Below are 20,138 nucleotides of genomic sequence, written 5' to 3'. Positions count from 1 at the left end.
ATTTACCGTGATTCTCCGCAAGAAGTTGACCCGTCAAAAACTCTCACCAGAAAAGTCTCCGAAGCGTGGAAACGGCGACGAGACCGAATTGAATTTGAATAAACCCATCTTTTGCGAAAAGACGAGATAACAAATTAATTTTCCATTACCGAGTCCGACTGGGGACATTTCGCGGGTTGGAATTTCAAGCTCAGTTTCGTTAACGTTCGCCTGCAGCTATATCTTGTAATGAAATATTAACGCGGTATAAGAAATTCTAAACGTAGGAAAAACATCTCGTGAATATTTACAAGAACGAAAACCGTATCTGAGAATTGTCGTGAAAGTCTTTATGTGCTTCCTGTTTGGATATGTAACAGTGACTTAATTAGAACGTTCTGTTCGCCACATTAAACTGTATATATACGTGTAATTAATGTAAAGTATATATAATTGGAAGAGTTTCTATGGTAAACGTGGTTATTAGAATGCTGAATGTCCTTGTAAAGTTAACATTATTAGCAACTAATGTAATAACGATTGTAGTAAAAGAAATATAATAGAGCAATATTAACGAGATTTTATAAATTACCACCAGTGATAATAAATTCTCTTATAATGGTTATTTTAATAATAAATTTTCTCTTAAAGTGAATAAAGTTCTATAAATGAATTCCATAATACAAAGTATGCCTGTTTTACGTAAAACCGTAGAGTTGCAAATATTTGTCAATTTATCACAAAATCATGAACAAAACTTATCAAATAAGTGGAACCACTTACTCTATATCAAGACACTGTCTAGTCTGATGCGCGACACCACCACCACAGGACCTGGAACACGAGCTAGGCGTGGACCATGGTCCCCACGTTCCTTGTTCAGGTTCATCCGTATCCAACACGAAGCTACTAGGCAAATAGCTTTCTCCATGTTGACGACGATGTCTTTCGTGCCTCAATTTTATGTGATGCTGAAACATAGAATCACGAAAATACACTTAGCACGCTGTTGCTGTAGCACAAAATCCTCCAAAGAGGTCAAACAAAGGGCAAGGTTCGACTATCGAGTATCAGTATCAGAGGTCGCGCAGAAGACGTGGGAACACAGGGCGAAGGTTTCAACGTTAAGTGCCCTCTTATTCACCTGTGCGCTGGGTCTTGCGTTGCAATGGGAGCATAAGTGACCTTCGTGGGGAGCAACGTAGGCGCGATCCCCTTATCGGTTGGCTTCGATAAGGTATAGGCTTTTAGCGGTGATGAACGGCCAACTAGTGACAGGGGTGAAACGTGAACTACGTTATCGTTGCCTGTAAGTGTATATTCGATGGCTTTATGGGTTAGATTCACGTTAAACAGCAGGCACAGGTGTGTAGTTTTTCTTTAGTTCAGCTGGGTTTAAGTTGGAGGCGAGGTGATCGAGTTACTACGGTGTAGCTACGTGGTAGATTCATGACGTAAGCTGGTGGCTATAAGTATTAAGATACCTACGCATTTGTTGGAAAATTGTAATAAATTGTTTTGTTGTAGTTCTCTTGGTATTTTAGTATTACGATAACAGATTTCTAATGTGAAGAAAATAAAAGCAGCGGAAAGCACTCAGTTTGTACCAAATACGGCATTTTATCGAAACGCAACAGGTGTTTTTCGCAAAGTCTAGTTCCTTTTTATGGAATAAGAGATTTCTAATAAAAGAAAATAAAATAGGTAATAAAAGCTTAAACATCGAGCTACATTTTCTTCGGCAGTTCATTAAGGGTATTAGAGTGGTTTCATTTATACTTCTCTATTTTTCTGTCTCTACCGCTTTCGTCCGTATAATTCGGCATCGTTCTACTTGATCCTACCATAAATAAAACAACCAATATTAGCAAAGTTCCGTCTCGCACTACCATCAAAGAAGTTCCTGTCTACGCTTATATTCTTATATTCCTCTCTTTCTACTCCTCTCGTCCGTATAATTCTGCATCATTCTACTTGATCCTCTCACGAACAAAACAACCAACGTTAGCGAAATTCAGTTTAACTCCATTCAACTAACAACGCTGTATAGTAGAAACTCCTGGTTTCGTTTATATTTTCCTATTTCTCTATTTCTTTTAATTTCGTCCGCATAATCCTATATTATTCTACTAGATTCTCCTACCGCGAAAGGAAGCAACGGAACACTCCAAGAGACGAGCGCTCCCCTAGTCATTCCCCACTTTCATACTTGCAAATTAGAAACCTGGAAGAAATATCGCAGTGGGTGAGCGTACCCCTTGCTCAGTTGACCCAGAAAGAAAAGCTGGAGATTAATATCCAAGCAAATGGGACGACAATCGTGCGATCTTGAAAGGACTCCTGGGTTCTCCTTCGTGCCTCTTTTCTCTTTTATAGCTCTTCTTTCACCTTTAGAACGGCAGTCACATAACGTTTCCGCCGGTCGACCATTTCTGGCATGGCTCCAAGCCAGTTTGCATTGGTTGGTTGTAAAGTGCATGCCCTCCCGTTTTCAAATAGAATTATCGCTCCACACTTTTTGCCCTTCGGCTTTTCTCTCCTTCTCAGATAGATAAGATTGCCTTTCGTTTAACGATCTCTACCGTTTCCTTCCACTTTCTATATCTTAATATCTAAGAGATTTAAGTTCTAGATTCCAGATTCTAGATATTAGATAGGGTTGCTTTATTAGATCAACATCTTAGAATTCAACTTTGCACAGAATAATCAAAGTTGTTGTATATTATGTGATATCGTCGCTCCTTAAGATAATAACGAAAGGATGAGAAAATATCGCGTACCCTATGCAATGTATTTTATCCAAATATTTCGTTATGTTAACGAGATCACTAGCAACGAGTTAAACAATCCATTTTCCATTTTAAGTTGCTTAAAAATTATTCCTAACCAAATTTGGCGAATTGTAAGGTAACTCGTTTAGCTGAAACATCCTTCTAATTCAAATGATCCTATTCTAGTTGGAGCTCATGGATCGAAGATACCCGTTGGTTAGAATAGAAAGGAAAGGAGAAGTTGCATGTTCTACTGGCGTCGGTGTACATTTCCTCGAGATTATTGGTCCGCGAAGGAAGTTTCCAGAGTTTCTGGTAACCAGTTGAAACTTGTCCCACGAGCTGAGTTAACCTCGCGGCACAATTTCGAAAGTTTCCTTGATCGAAGTGTATCTCCGACCGATAAATAGCGGTGATAAATGAACCGGCCCGAACAGCCGCTCATTTTTCACCGACTTTATTAAATTTCTTGCCGCTCTCGGCTCGAACCCAGTAACGCATTTACGAAGCTGGGTCGCGAGTAATCGCTCGATGATAGTCCGAGGCGAGATACTATTTCAGAGCAGCAACATGACCCGGGGAAAGTAATATAAATCGACATTTTTGGACAAATAAGGTATAAACTTCGATATGATACTACTTCGATATAACATGAAACAATTATATTTTCTTACAGTTCAATTCGATCGAAAATGGTAATTTTAGTTTCGGATATTCGACTAAACGAATGCTCTGTATCACAATGGAGGCATTCATAACCATTTCAACATTTTTCCAGATCTTTTAAAGGACTAGAGCAGCAACAAAGAAAGAACTTGGACATGGACGACTCACGATAGGTTTGACTACGGATTGTGGACAAATATATTTATGTATGAAAAGTTAAATGGCTCGAAATGATCATTTCTATAACACACAGTTACTATATATTCTATTTAAATGATTTTGAAATTTTCTAATTGTTATAAATATTCTAGTTTGGTAAAATTCGTATCCCTGTTCTCTTCTTTCAGACCGATTTCTTCTTTCGTTCTTTAATTTACATAAATATACGGAGAATTCTCACTGTTTTAATATTTTAATTGACGCGCATACAAAGAATTGTGCGGTACAAGCGGCGGTAATTCAGAACCGAGTTTATAAATCTTCGAATCTTCACCGACCCGGTGCACCATGTTGGATAACACGCAACGAGATTTATTCAAACATCGGCCAGTACATTAAGTAACTCTCGGGGAATCTCGTTTCATGATCTCATCAAAGTTGGAACACAAGCTGGGCATAATTTAACGCGGGGCTCGTGACTCTGTGCCGTAACTTGCTAATCGGATGAATTCCACGCGGCATAATCAATACGAACGCAATAAATCTATCTTCCATTAAACATCCGTGCAATTACGCATTGTAAACCCATCCATTCCTTCTCCGATCCCTCTGCGTTTGTCTTGGTCGATTATTCGTATACAAAATAGTAGTTAACCCACGGGTGAACCTTAAATTGGTTTTCACGATACCTCCAACGAAACGATTTCGAAGCAATTATCCACTGACACGCCAATGTTCGATTTCAGATTAGCCGGTAAACACTACACGAACGCTTCTTCCTTCTTTCCTTTCTCCTCAAATACGCTAATTGTATTTTCAATATCTATTGAATTACATATATCGATATATATTTCGTATATTCGTTGTTATTTATGTACTTCTTGTGGAGGAAATCGAAAGATAGGACATTTTTTGAATTTTTCAAATATTACGAAACCGAATTTTTGAAAAATGACAAAACTTAGAATATTGGAAAAGATTGAAGAATTTGGAAGAAATCTTTGCGAAGTTGCAAAATTTGAAAGTGCTAAAATTTCTGTAATCTTTAGAAAAATTTATGGCAAAAGTTCCAAGTTTAGAAAATTTTTAGGATCGGCTAGTGGAATTTCCTAAGAATTGTACGATTGTTTAGATTATCCCAAAAGTCCCAAAGATCTGCTTAATTTACACGGAACGTTTTACTTTTTATTACACACGCCACAGGGAATCATCGCTTCAAATTTCGAGGAAACCTTCGAGCGAACCATCTTCGATCGTCCATATTCTAAAACACTCTCCAACCGCAACCGGTTAACACGAAAGAAAAAAGAAAGCAAAAGAAAAATCCCGCAACTTAAGACGAATTTAATTCTATGGAAGCTTCTTCGTTCCCTTTGCAGTCTCGCAAGTCGCAATTAAAGATGTGTCGCGAAGTGTCTACGTCGGCCGTATCAAGCTTCAAAGGGTTCCATATTCCTGTTCCTCGTGGCGCTTTTTCCGGTCGTTCCTCCGCGATACAGCGGAAAAAAATAAGAGATTACAGACTGGCAGGCTGTAAATAAGTTTCGTACAGCTGTACGTGGATTTTTGTGGAGCGTGGGAGAACACATGGGCCAGAAGTGTCGTCAGCGTTTCCGCATGAGTCGACTCAGAGGCTTTTCTTTCCAGTGAGCATCTGCGCCCTGTGTCGTTTGGAACCGTAACGTGAGAATATACGACGATAATAATGGCACGACTGCAACGTGGGTGACTATAAAACCCTGTAGACGCGATTCCGTTTTGCAAAACACCTCTCTAAGAGGTCCACCGACATAGGGAAAACCGTGCAGATTAAAACGCCGGGTTTCTTCTTCGACGGCGAACACCCGGTGGCCGGTATAATTTATGCGTCGTCGCTCGGAGAATCGTAATTTTTCGACGTTTCTTCTTCTGGCTGGCAAGGACTTCCGGTCTCGCTCGCCTGAGTTACTCGCGGTTCAAGTGAAAGGTTAACCAATGGTAGGGATTGATTTACAATGAAGGAAATCGAGAGGTGAATGTGGGGTGCGTAATTTTGTATTTGAGATGTTGGATATTTTGGAATTTCGTTAGGTCAGTAGACTTTTAGATTATGTTCTAAATTATCAAGGATATTAAGGATATCTTCGAATCTTGAAGCACAGTTTATTGATGATACATAATAAAATACAACCTCGGAGTAGAAATATGAATAGTTGATATGTTTGTTTAATATCGAAAGATTTATCGTACGACTGGCGTGTACGTGTTAATTCGCCAAGATTTCTTGAAGTGAAAATTGTCTATCTTCGTGAAACTTACATCCGAGTCAGTTAAGATAAATATGAATCAATCGACAACTCATAAAAATTCCTTCAAATGAAGATCATCTGTTATTTATTTAGAAGGGTACAAAATTTAAATATACGGAATACAGAAAAAAATTTAGAATTATACAGAATTACATTTATCAAAAATTGTCAAGTGCTTCAATGCAATAGTATCCTACATCCTCTTCCTCGTACATGGTACAAAATTCCTAGTAAAACAATCAACCAAATATTCCTAATCTAAAGTCACTTTGTCAAACAAACAAAAAAAGCTCTCAGCTAAGAAATTTAAATGAAAGATTCCCGAGAAGAAGTGATCTCAATTCAAGCCATGACACAGTTCCTAAGATTGATCCAGCAGCTGTGCAGATTCCAAGATCTCGAATATTATCAATGACTCACTTCATTCCCTTTGATACCGCAGCTATAAAGGGATCTTTTGAAAAATAAAAGGGGAAAATTGGGTCTCCAGCAATTCTCACAGCAATATAGCCGCGATCACGACTAGCTCGCGATAAATCATGTAATTAAACTGGCTTCTTAAACGGTGACTAACCGTTCCGTGTACGTGAAGCCAGCTGCTACTGTTGTATGGTTTACGTTTACATCATCGGGCGACACGCGCGTGAAACGATCGGCTATTTCTGCGCCAGACTAGCAGACGCGGCTCGGCTAAATTGCAAGACGGCGTTCACTTCTGGCAGCCTAGTTGCTTCTGTTGGATACAATTAAAACAACTGCCGGGTTTTCTAGCCGCTTTTTCTCGTTAATCATGGCATAAGAATTCTTGGATTAACCCAGTTCCCGCGAGTCGAGTCGATGTCTGTCATTGGTGACTGTGCGTTTATTCGTGGTACGCTGTCTCATGACTCGTAAAGCTTCGTTAGAATGGTTCGTTGTTATATATAGTTCTCCTGTATCGTATCATATTCTCGTATTGGCAATGACCATCCTATGGTCGGCCGAATTTTAGATTGAAATTCGAACGTGTTCTACTTGCATCTTCTTTCTTTTTTGTATTATTCGATATCTACTTTTGATATTGTTCCACTGTTTTTCATTGCGTTGTTATTATTAATAGGCAATAACGTAATTAATAATTGATAGATTTGCAAGTACAAAAAGTTGAAACTTCAATTAGGATCGAAGATCACAGACAAAAAATACGATAAGCAATTTTATAGTTCAATGATAATCGACTCCGTGTTATCAAAACTGTCCTTTTATTTGCTCGTAGAATTGAACGTGTATTTTTGCACTCTATCGAACATTTCGAAAATAATTTTCCAACTATTTAAAGGTTTGAACTTCGACTTTTGTACAATTTCTTCCCTTTTAAGATTCTAATTTTTCTGTGAACGGAGCTGAAAATTTGACAAGAATGACTACAGAGAAAAGATAGAATTATCAAAATTAGATGGCGATTAAGTTCCATCCTTATTCGACAGTTTCCAAAAGTCCGCAGACGAATATAATTTGGTTAGAAATTGCTATAGAACGTGGACGGAGGACGAATTATTCACCGTTCATTTGGTTGCTTGCGCTCATTCCTGTACGAGCATTTAGAAACGCGCGAAAGCCGTGCCACAATTACACAAATTATGTCAAAGAATGCGTTTAACCCGGTGCAATGTTTCACCGTGTTCGCGTCACTATATTAAAGCGGACGATCGTTCAACCGTTTCTGACATCAAAGCGGGGACCTTACAATTGTTAAGGTTTACGACGCTCCATGGACGACCGGCTAATTTATGCTAATACGAGGTGGTTACGCGTCGAGGAAGTGCAACGTCCGCACCTTTGCGGCTTGACGCGTCGCCATCCCAGAACGATGTTGTCCAAATGGCCATGGAATGCACCAAGAAATTGTTTCTGTTCTGTAACGGCCTTTCATTTCATTCAACTTCTATCTCGCGAGCTATGTGCAATCCATACAAAACTATATATTTCAGATTCTATAAGTTTTCAATTTATGAAAAAAATCGTATAACAAAAATTGCATTTATTAAATTACCTTTATGGTCGATATAAATTCATAAAGATGGAATTCGAAAGTTTAATACTCGAATTAACAATTGAGCAAAATCTTTTCTTCGTTATGAAACTTCTCTATTAACAATATTCTCGGAACTTACTCCAGATCATTTAAAACAGAAAATCCGTCCCGTAGGATCCTAAAATTAATATACTTCAATTACTAACTTCATACCATATAATATTAACTTTCAATTCTAGCATCTATTCTTCCACAAATTCATATGAAGCTTCTAAACCGTTGGAATCGTTCTTCAAATTTCCTGTACAAATCAATCGAATACGAAATGCATGGAAAATCCAAACAAAAGCTGCGAATCCTAAAATTATCATGCTAAATACCAAGGCAAGATATCACACTATATTAACTTTCAATGGCGGTGTCGATTCTTTCAGTAGGTTTCATCGGCTGTCGAATCGTTGATCAAACAAGGGACGATCGACACGGATCGAGGCTCGGCAATCTTGACAGTGTCGATCACGCTCGTTTCCATGATCGATCCTGTAGTCGATTAGCCGTGGCATTGGCTCCGGCGCGTCGCACGTCTGCCGTGGCGAGATACGAAACGTAACCTGTTAACAGTGAAACATAATCCAATATCCCGAGGGCAACGATCCGCAGGAGAGGCTTTCTGCGACCACCGATCGAATAACTCAGCCGAGCCACCGCTTCTCCGCACCGAGATTAACATAATCTCGATGACAGTGAATTAAGCTGCTCGATCGTATACGCTTACCTGTCGGGCTCGTTCTCGTTCGCACCTCGATAAAACACATCAATCGTTCTATTCTATTGGAAATCATATTCACTCGAAAACGATTTCATACGTTTATAGAGAATTTTTTTTCGTCGAATCGAAATCCAAGCGAATTTGATAGATCTCTGACGTGAATGAAGCTGATGGAAGATTGAATATTCTCGACCGGAATGTGGAAGCTTGAAAGTCGTTTCAATTTTTCATTTAAATTTGAATAAGTATGCTATGTGTCAAGATAAAGTTTCTTATAGATCTATGTATGACAATTTTTAATTTATTATCCTACCTGGAAATTTCCAAAAATATATTTAAATCATGTTAGTTTTCATATATTTATTTTAGTCTTGAAATACTATGTGGAGCAATTCGTTTCTCACTCATTTTCGTTTCGGTTATTTCTAAAAAATGATAGCTTCTTATACCTTAATCTTTCATATAATCTTTTATTTTTGTCGAAGAAAAGAGTTCGTAATATCTTAAGATGTTTAACATAAAATTGAAGTGAGAAATCATGTATCAGATTAATTTTTCATATTTTGTATGTGCAGTAGTATGTAGTAGTGGTGTAGTAGTATTCATAACTATATGACAAAATTCCAGTTTGAGATGACTGGATGACTATAAAATTAAAAAAATTATAACCTTCGCCCATTTAAACTCCCCTTTGACTAATTCTCCCAGTTGGGATATATAGTTGTCTATTATGGTATTAAGTGAACTTCTCATGGATGTAGTATCGAAAGGTTAAGAAGCAATCGAAATTTTCTAAAGGACGAAAAGTTCTATCGGCCGCATAATTTCCCATGAGAACGTCGTTATAACATGTACACGCCTAAAACACATTTTCGTGGAGCATGGGCCAATAATCGCGACATTAGTGGTTAGATAAGCACGAATGCTTTTTAGTAGCAACGTCTCAGCAATAGAACGATAACTTCTCCTAGCAAGAAGGAGATCATTAATCATGCACACCATGAATTCGTGTTATGAAAGGTGGAGCAGAACTGGCAACAAAAACGAGGATTTAAATGCATCGACTTACTGCATCTCTGGTACTTGCGTTCGTGAAACTCCAGAATAGCTGGAATCGTTGGAAAGACTCACATACAGCATTATCTCCAGCCCTTTGGCCTTAAACTTCTAGATAATGGTGCCTTAATTAACCAACGATACAACCAATTTTCATGCTTAATGCCGTGTTAGATAAATTTTATTTAACCTTTTTGTAAAATCTAATCTCTATCATAAGTAATAAATGTACTTGTTCTAATTTTCGTACATTATATATGTTTTATAAAATCATTTGAAAAAAATGTGTTTCTATAATAATTTGTGAATAATTAATGAAAAAATAGCCTTTCTAACTGACAGAAATAAATTTGTTCCTGAAAGAGTTAATGGGCAATTTCAAATTTCGTTTAACTTCTGACCCACATTTCATTACACGCTCGTTGAAGTTATGCACACGGTTTGGAGGCCGTGAAATATTACAATCACGTTTCGTATACTGACCACACTGTTCCATGTTTTTGAGTATACACTTTCACTGTTAAGCCTCATTCAAATTGGTCAAACGATCTGAATTCATGCAACATGCGTCACCCCTTTGTCAATGTTATCCTGTCATTTACTTGAAATATTCTTTCATATTTCTATTTGAGGTATTCAACAGCTTCAAATCGAGGAACACGACCCGTACGAAGACAGACTTCTCGTTCCACTTATTTTACGATACTTTCTGTAGCCACTGTACTTAAAACAATAAAACAGTAAACTAAAAATTCATTTCACTCTTCCAATCCCCATCAAACAATTTTCTACATAATTACCCGCAAGCTCATTCAAACCACGCCGAACATGCACTAACCGCAATTACTCAAGAATTATCTACAATAATTACTCGAGAATTTCATTAACAGAGAATTTCACTAAGATACGATATACCTCCTGTACCAACCCAGTGTACCTAAATATCAACATTTATCTACAATGTGTCTGGAAAACAAATCTCATGCCGCAAACGTTCGTTCGAAGATCAGTGATGAAATGCGTTAGGATCTCCGGTGGCCACTGGTCCTTGAAATTCGACGGTCATACGAGATTGCGGTTAGGGAAGAGTTAATTAAATGGTTCGGGGAAGTTGATGTCGCTTGGGTCAGCCGATGAACCGTGAACGAACGCAACCGTACACACCACCACGCCTTTCCCTTAATAATCACCGCGTATACATTCCGCTCGTCTGACTGCTCGCAGAGACGAACCGTGCTCGAATCGTGCAAATTGCCACGACGATTTCGTCTGCTCGAGATCCGGCCCGATAACACAGGCGAAATGGGAATGTCTCTGACACGACGGTGAATTTATCGCGCCGCTTCGTTCGTTGACGAGCCGTCGTTTCGAGCCTTCGCGCGATGCAACCGCGCGCCGCGTTAACGAACGCGTTTTTTTCCTGTACACTTCCCTCTTTTTTTCTTCTTCTTCTTCCTTTCTTCTCGCTCGCGTAAATCGCGGACGACACCGAATCGCGGGATTTCTGGCAGACGGACGAGTTAACAGGATTTGGTAATGATGATGTACGATGCGTTGCTCGGGGTAATAGGTAGGCTTAAACGCGACATTGAGGGTGCAATTTAGAGACGAGTTTGGGATAAACGAGTTCGTTTAAAACGACGTTGCGATTGTGTGATTGTGTCTGCGATTTATTTGGAGAAGTATTTCCTGTGTGGATGGATCTGTCCCAAGTATTGTCGCTGGACTGTGTTAATGCAAATTGTGCTTTTACGAATACGGCTCGAGAAATGAGATCCAAATGGACAATCTTCTTGCATCTTTTTAATTTGGATGCCTTCTATACCTTTGTATATCTGTGTACATTTAAAGCTATGTAATATCTTGGCGTGCAATCATCTTGGGTAATTGTGAGTGGTAGAGGTTTGGTGTGGTTTCTATGGTGGAGCTGATTTATGTAGAAAATTGTTTATTGTGGGATCATGGCCGTAGTAACAAAAGTATCTTTGCTTTATTCTCTCTTGCTGTCCTTCGGTATGGGTATATCGTAAATGTTTGTTGAAATCCATAAAAATTTGTAATCTAGCAAGTATCGTTATTTAGAGAATTATTATAAATAACAACGTGCTTAAGGAATTGGCCAATACATTTCATGAGAATTCTATTGAAAGTAAGTTTAGTGATTTACAGATTCATCGAAACTCGAAAGTAAACAAAGTAACTTTATTCAGAGAAGTATTTTACAAATTGATTTTCAGATATAGTGGCGCATAAACGCGAACCTTTATCGGATTACTTTAAAGTTACTTGCGTAATTAACGTTTGCAAATATTCTGGTCACGACTAGGGTAATCACAGATAAGTTATCGTCTTTCTTAACTATTGCGGAGCCTGCAAGCTACGACTTGGCGCGTTTCCTTTTGCCGCTGAAATTTCTGTTGCATTCGGTGCTTATTCCACAGAGATACAATTAAAAGTTGCTTCTAACCTGTTTCCCGGTTTACATCTGTGCCACAGCGAAACAACCAAATATAAAGCGAGAACCGTACGAAAATTAACGTTTACAGAAAGTAAGGGGAAAGAAAGCATTGCAAGAAAGAAAAGGCGTAATTCCAAGAAGTACCTGAGCAGCAACTTTTCGAACTGCTGCTTTATTTCCATTTCCTGCTGCGTTTTAAGAACACGTGGCTTAAGAACACCGAGGAAAGAACGTTGCCGAAATAACCAAATAGCTTTAAAATGCATTTAAAAGCATCGAGGGAATTAACCACGTTCTGTCGCGATTCGTTAGAAAATTACTTCCCGCGTTAATTCGAAAATTGGATTTGACGATCTGTTCTCTTTTTACTAAATAAACTGTTCTGTGTGCAATGACAAAAAATATATCTACCGTATTAAATGGTCCATAAAATCTCTTCGCGTTCGTTTTACGAGCTGGATACTGTGAAAACGAGCGCAAAGAGATGGAGACTCGTAAAATGAGTTTAATTACTTCATTCCTAATCCATCGCGGCTGATAGATACGGATTCGAGCTCCTCGTAAATTCTGCCACCGCCACATTTCCTCACTGGAAGACAAGGACTGTACAATCGTCCTTTATCTTTTCCTCGTATGGCACCGTTATGACATCCTCGTTTTGTAACTATTTTTATGCACACTAAGATTGATGTAGGAAGTGTTGTACAAATGGAAAGGAGGAAATTCTTTATGGGAAGACACTGTTAATTAATACGTTCGATTTTAACGTCAAGCGAAGAATGACGTTATTGCAAAAAATGTCACAAAAGAGGAATTCAGGAATGCCTGGGTAAAGTTCGAGAAAACATAAAATGTAAACTTTATCAAAAATATTTGATATATAAAGATATAACAAAAGCGTTTCCGACGGATTTGTTTCTAGGAAAAATATAACGCACTAAAATTTGGACCAGTTTCATCGGAAATAAATACATTCATGGTTTAACACAACATGTAACGCGAAAAGATTAATAACTGCGGAAAATTCGAATAATTCGGAAAATTCCATACATTACCAAGCTACACGAGTTACGTTTATACTCCACATATATTTTTATATTCCAATATTCTCTCAGAGTGTAAAGTCAGTAAGAGAACGAAGGGCATTAGTCGCGGGAGATTTCTTCTTTCATTCATTGCAAACGTAGTTACATAACAACCCCGATCGTATCGCTATTCACGGTGCTTTATTGCTCTTATTATATGGCATAGTTTCAAAGTACCACATTTGATACCTTCCTTTCCTTTCTTTCGTTTATAATCCTTTGAACCGCCTGATCCTTCGTATATACATCTAAATGTACACATAAACAGAGAAAAGTACCGTACGATAATTACAAATCTAGAAGAGACAGGTTTTCTCCGAACCACGAGACAACTTCCGACTATCAACGTTCACGTTCCAAGAATACCGTGCTCGATTCCCAATAGATTCTCGAGATCATTTGCATTCGTTCGACGTAGGAAGATCGACGAGACTGACCTAAAGAGTTGCGGCCAGATTGACGCGACTCTCTTCAACATTTTCTCGGCCTTTTAACTGCTATTTAACAGAGAAGATCGTGGATCACGGATCTAGAAATTTGAGCACAGAGCGTAAAATTAGTTAGCTAATATTTCATTAATTTCTAAACAAGGGAAATGGGAAATCTATTTCAACTATAAATTAGATAAATTTGGTTGGTTGCATTTGTAATTATGAAAATTATTGGGTTATTTCGTGAGTGGTTTAGTTCCATTATTAATTACGAGAATAATTATGTTATTTGGGCAGCTCATATCATCACAGTATTGTTTTTTATAATCCACTCGTTTTATTATACATTTGATAGGATATATGGAGAACTATATTATTAAGAGTAACGAAATAATAAATTCGAACAAATGATAATTGACTTTAATAATAATTTCTACTCTCATCCTCGTAAACTCTGTACACCGCGCCTGCAAAGTTAGTCAGGAGAACCCTTAACTCAAATTAGCCACATACACCGCCAAAGGGTTGGCGACTACGTTTGCGGTTGTAAAAGGTCGCTGCAGAATCTAATTGTTATAACAGCACAAGCACACTAAATAGTACAAAATACGTAATAGAAAAAGGCAGCGTAAATTACTACAAATGAAATAAACTTTATGTGCAAGCGAGAAAAGAAGAAAGTAAAATAGACAGCGTGGGTCGAAATGACGCGCCATGCTCAATGGGAACACTCGGACTGCTTCTCTTTCTGCCTTTCTTGCGCGTTTCCATTGTGCCCGGTGAAAATGTCGTAAAAGTGCGAGTCAAAGGTTTACCAACGTTTTCTCTGCGCTTTTTACTCCTTTAACACCTTTCTCCAACGACATACCACTGTATTCTAACCAAAATTTATGAAAATACTAATTAATAGTTACAAAAAGACGGTGTCGACTCTCTTGAACTCTGATCCAATAATCCCATCAGTAAAGTCGCTGTGGATGTTTATGCATTTGTGAGAAATTCACTGGTGTCGAAAGGCACAGAATGCACAAAATATGCAAAAATATATAAAATATCTAAAGTATAATAGTAGTTAAAAATATCTAGTAAATGAAAGAAATAGGTGCGTAGGTTCTACTTTTTTAGAGTGTGTTCATAAAAATACCAGTTTGGATAATCTGTAGTCAGTTTTAAAGACAACACGGTTTTGTGCAGAGAGAAGCATCGTAAGCTTGGATTTTAAACGTAATTTCCAGATGTCGGTTAAAATATTGGCGCGTATGACAAGCTCGTGACAACCACGAAATCGATACGATTTCGAAATGGGAAAATGGACGTAGCCGATATTTTATATGTTGTTGGATATCCTGTCACGCGTGTTACCGAATTGTACGACATTCTTTCCAAATGAGCGTAATAGAATCGACGAGGAAATCGAACGATTGCTGTCTTGGAATGTTGATAATCAGTAAATGATAACATTGAAATTTTCACAGTTAGTTTTGTCAGTTTAGTATAATGTTATTTACATGCGCAGCGTGATTAATTGACCGAGGAGCTTTGTGCAAATTTATATTTCTGAGAACATAATTAGGAAAATAGAACTTTGGTAGAAAATTGCCCCTACTAAGTATCATGGAAATAATTAATACCACATTAAATAATACCACAAAGTTTAATAAAAAAAAGGATACAATTAGCTTTTAACGAGATGAGAAAAACACATGTTTAGTAATATAAGATTATTGGGCAGCGTATTGAATTTAAAAGAAAAAGTAAAAGATCTAAATTATCATATTTGTCCTCAATAGCCTTCTTATTTAATTAAATGTTCGATTGTCTAAAAGTTTCATCGTTTTAGAAATTAAATGAAGTCAAATTTATGCTTGATCAGCAGAAAATATGTACGTTTCACGTAATACTGAAGTACCCGTTGTATAATGATATAACTAAGAGGATCGTATTTCTGAATATTCAAAGAAAACCAAGATAGTCTAAACTGAATCAAACTTCGCAAGTGAAACCACAAACACGCGATAAAGCCAACTTCTAAGTAACACAAAATCTCCAACGAGTTTTCCTATTTCTTATTCCACAATTCATCCTCTATAATCGCGATTACAAAACCGCTTCCTCGACGATTAATCAATTGAAATTTCTTCGAACAAAGCTTCGAACGAACACCCGCAGAGTTGATCCCGAGGCAAGAATACGGGAAAGAGGGACACGTTCATGGAGCAAAGCGTCGCGTAAAAGGGCCAGAGGGGGTAACACGATCCTGAGTTATTCCTACGATGAGTTATTTCTCACGAAAGACGGATGCAAGGTGTAGGTACGTGTATGGAACAGCAAAAGGAACGGCAGCAACAGCGGCCGAGCAACGAGATTATCGTTTCTCGTCTTCCACATTTCTACTTCCCCCTTGACTCCTCTACCTTCATCCTGAAATTCTTCTTTAGCAAAACAAAGCTGGACTTCCATTTCACACGCGAATATTAGCGTCATAACGATGAGATCTTCCACACGCGCGTTTTTATTCCTTTTAACTTCACGTGGTGTCTTTCGTGCCTCGAGACTGTTTCTTTCGGAATTAGGGACCGCGTGGATGATATCTTCAGGATATTTGGGCTTTATTTACCCTGAATAGCATTTCATGGTCTCTCGAGCGCCTTTATACGAGGAAAAATGGTTTTAGCCAAGTAGCTTCCGTTTTACCACTAGAAAGCCAATTGGGAAAATATTGTTGTTAAAGTTTCTGATTCAATTCGTGAGTAATGTTGAGTTAAGGTGGAAATTTGAGAAAATCTTGCTATTCTAACAGAAAATGGTACGAGATGGTAACGATTTTTTAAAAATACGCCTACAGTCTCAGTATGTAAAAGAATCTCAAGATGAAAGGTAATTATAAGAGATTGTGCGTATAATAAGATGACACAGTCATATGCTATTTAAATTTTCCATTTAATCCGATAATTCTTTGTAAGATGTAAGAGAAATGTCAACGAAATTTCGAATTAATTATAATTTAATGTTTATTCCCAATTTTAATACAGAAGCTCAATTTTGTAAAGATTTTGAGAAATTGATTCGTGCGGCAATTCTTTGTAAAGCATTAAAGTTGGAAACACGTGTTACGATCCTTGTAGTACTTGGTTTGAATACGTTTCATATTCCATGTTAAAGGACTGTTTATTGAACATTAAGATTCATTTTAACGATGCTGTAATCTCCGAATTTTATTATTATCGATTCTTTTCAAATATGGCGTTTTACATCGAACGCGACGGGTCACCCGTGGCTTTTAATTCGAAATTAGCGGAGCTAATGAGTGAGACTCATTTGACATAAATTCTACATTCTACGTTTCCACATTTTGTACAAATTACGTTGATTAAGATAATTCGATCGGTAACGTTCCTCATTCAACCTGCGGCAGTGATTTCAAAGGCAGTAAAATTGAAAAGAATGTATCGAGTGGGTGTTCTGTCGAAAACGTTTTGTAATTATCGTTAAAGTTGAATAAAACGATGAGCAAAATAAAATAACAAGCTTATATACTCACGTGTTTCGCGAAGACGTCGTGCAGGCATAATCCTATAATAAATATAAGAAGCACCGACGACCTGAAACAAAACAATATTCTCCTTTACAATCTCGTTTTATCATCTGAATTAACGCTTTAATTAGTATCCTACCTAATAACTAATTTGCTGTGATAAAAATGATAAACGACTGTATCATATAATAAATCATAAATCCTTAATGAATACTTTGTTGCCTAAACTATACTTTATTTCATTTACCTCGTAACATCTTTATTATATAAATCAAAGATTGAAAAAAAAGTAAAACCTGACTTAAACTTGGAACAAACATAATATTCTCTTTTACAATCTAGTTTTATCGTCCAAATTAGCATTTCAATTAACACTAGGGTATTATCTAGTTTTCTATGATCATGATAAAAATGATCATACGATGGAAGAATGCAACTATACCGTATAAATTTCTAATCGGCATCTTCTAAAATTTATCTGTACAAAATTTAATTCGTAACATACGTTTTAGTACTGAAATCAAAGATTGAAGGAATCTTGACTCGGACCTAACCCGAACCTGAAACGAACGCAGTATTTTTAGAATCGCATCTTATTATCTAAATTAACGTTTTAAGTAATATCACAGCGACATTTAATTTGTCATAGTGATGATAAAAATGATCAACTATACGATCATATTCTGTCAAATAAATATCCAATCAGTACCTTAAATTGTACTTTACAACATTCACATTATAACATCCCCTTTATTACTTGAATCAAAGATAGAAGAAAGACAAGACAGGTAATAATAAACCATGACTGAAATAATCACGCGTCTCTGCGTCACGATCTATTCACATCTGTCCTCTTCACGATTCACACATTCACCCATACGAATCAATCACTCGGCCATCCAACAAGTAATACCGCCAATTAAACCACCCAAGAAACCGCAAGCTAATTACAAGCCGCGCCGTCGTTTTCCACGATAAATCAAACGCAACGGGACCAATGCACGCGAGGCAAACCGGCGAGGAAACTGGTCGCCGGCAACATTGACCCAGACTTTGATTCTTGCGTGAACGCTGCGACGAGTTTCACCGCGAACTTGTCCCGCAACTAGTTACGTCAGCCTTGGATACGCAGTTACGTGTGTCATTAGGTGAAACGAGTTCTGGCCGTCATCGATATTACTGACCGTAGTTACTGGAGAAAGGAAAAATGATTCTTAATTCGAAGATTTCTGAAACGAGAATTCGCGATCGGTACACCACGGATTTTTATGCATTTTTACGAAACTTGAAGATGCAGAAATGCACACAATGCGTATGATATGTTTGGTAAAAAATTTCTATTTAAACTTGGATTTATACATGTCCATAGAAATATAAAAATGTATAAAAAGTCTGATAATGAGGTTTTCGTGTCAAGACACGCTTTCGTAACTGAGATGTTGAGATGGTAAATGGTGTAAGTGCTAAAAAAAAAAAAAAAAAAAAATGAGAAATGACCCTTTTTAGTGGAAAGGGATGAAAATTCTATGGGAAATGCAGAGAAAAAAGATTAGAATAATATATCGTAGCTTTTTACCCTCTTATCCTCACGACGCAACGTTGCGCTACTAAACTAAATAAGCGTATTCAATGTTGATAAAACCGATCGTAATTTTAATGCATTATATTTTCTAATATTCTATAATAAAAATATATGTATATATTTTCTCAATAATTTAATACGGCGAGTTTATAAATTGTATTTAAAAGTTTAAAAATACGCCGTTCTAAATCTATAAAATCTCTATGAAAAATTACAAATTGGTCATCCGGACTATTGTAATAATCGTACAACTGAAAATATAAATATGTCTTCTCCCAATTGATCCTCAAAGGAAATCTGTCGATTGTACAGAATTGCAAATACTCCTATCGAGGTATTTTCGCAGAATCTTCGTGGGAGCTCTATCGAATGTCGAGAAATACGTGCGGCGCCTTAGTTTCAAGAAGTTCCGAGTTAGTATGCGAGTCCCACATCTGCAATTCATTCTAGATTTCTCTGGAATCCCAATGGAATTTTGGAAAATGTAGACTGGATTCCGGATGTTAGTTTTAAGCTGTCTGCTATCCATCCTAAATTCTGTGTATAATAATCCATTTCGGCCACTGAGCGTCTAACATAGATTGTAGATTAATATTAAGACTAGTATCAAGGTCTGGTATTGAGGTTTATGCTAACATTATGCTCTGGATTAACTACAACTATAATATCGTAAATTTCATATCTTAGATTATGCTATATATATACAATATAATTATTAGAATCTATCATTCTATTCAATCAATCTATCAATCTATCAGTGTCAAGTCATGTTTTTAACGTCAACTGTTCTTTTGCAATTCGTTGTAACTTTATCACACAATAAAATATTAAAAAAATTTTAAATATAACCCAATTTCACTCTACATATACGAATACAAGTATATACATAAACAATTGGAAAAATAATATCAAAACGTGATATACATGACGGAAGCCACGAAGGTCTCTAACTCTCAGAATTTATCTAATTAAGCTGATAAGATAGCATCCCAGGAATGTCGTCGACGTCTTCACCTGACAAACTGGAAATTCAAGATATTCTCCGTGCGTTACAAAACTGGAACGAGCCACTGGGTAATCGAGCCGATGCTCTCCCCTGTGGACGAAAGGATTTATAGAGAGAACAGGCGAACCATCACGCGCTCGTTGTTCCCCGCCGTCGCGGCCGACGCGATAAATTATTTTGCAGCAGCCGCGAGGCTCCGCTCTCTTGCTATTTACATGCGAGCACGCGCCGAGGCTGCCGATAAATCTACCAACTGTCTGAAATTGTATGAATTAGTCGCGACGCTCGCTACTTTCTCGCCTGATTTATCGGCGAGTATCATCCGCCTGCGAATCAGGA

The 20,138-nt window shown here is 37.4% G+C and overlaps 1 protein-coding gene across 8 annotated transcripts in view; it reads right to left on the bottom strand.

Annotated features, from left to right (window-relative positions):
* The window catches only part of LOC122567513 (papilin), a 155,808-nt gene that overhangs the window by 39,551 nt on the left and 96,119 nt on the right, over positions 1–20,138 (bottom strand). For all 8 annotated transcript variants that reach the window (XM_043726117.1, XM_043726123.1, XM_043726122.1 and 5 more), the window contains exons 2-3: positions 17,218–17,278; positions 763–950 (exon numbers count right to left, since the gene is read on the bottom strand). In XM_043726117.1, coding sequence (XP_043582052.1) covers positions 763–950; positions 17,218–17,278 — 249 coding nt within the window. The remainder of the gene's footprint in view (positions 1–762; positions 951–17,217; positions 17,279–20,138) is intronic.

The sequence above is a fragment of the Bombus pyrosoma genome, linkage group LG5 (genome assembly GCF_014825855.1).
Source record: "Bombus pyrosoma isolate SC7728 linkage group LG5, ASM1482585v1, whole genome shotgun sequence".
NCBI classification, from domain to species: domain Eukaryota; kingdom Metazoa; phylum Arthropoda; class Insecta; order Hymenoptera; family Apidae; genus Bombus; species Bombus pyrosoma.
This window is presented reverse-complemented; position numbering and strand designations above follow the sequence as displayed.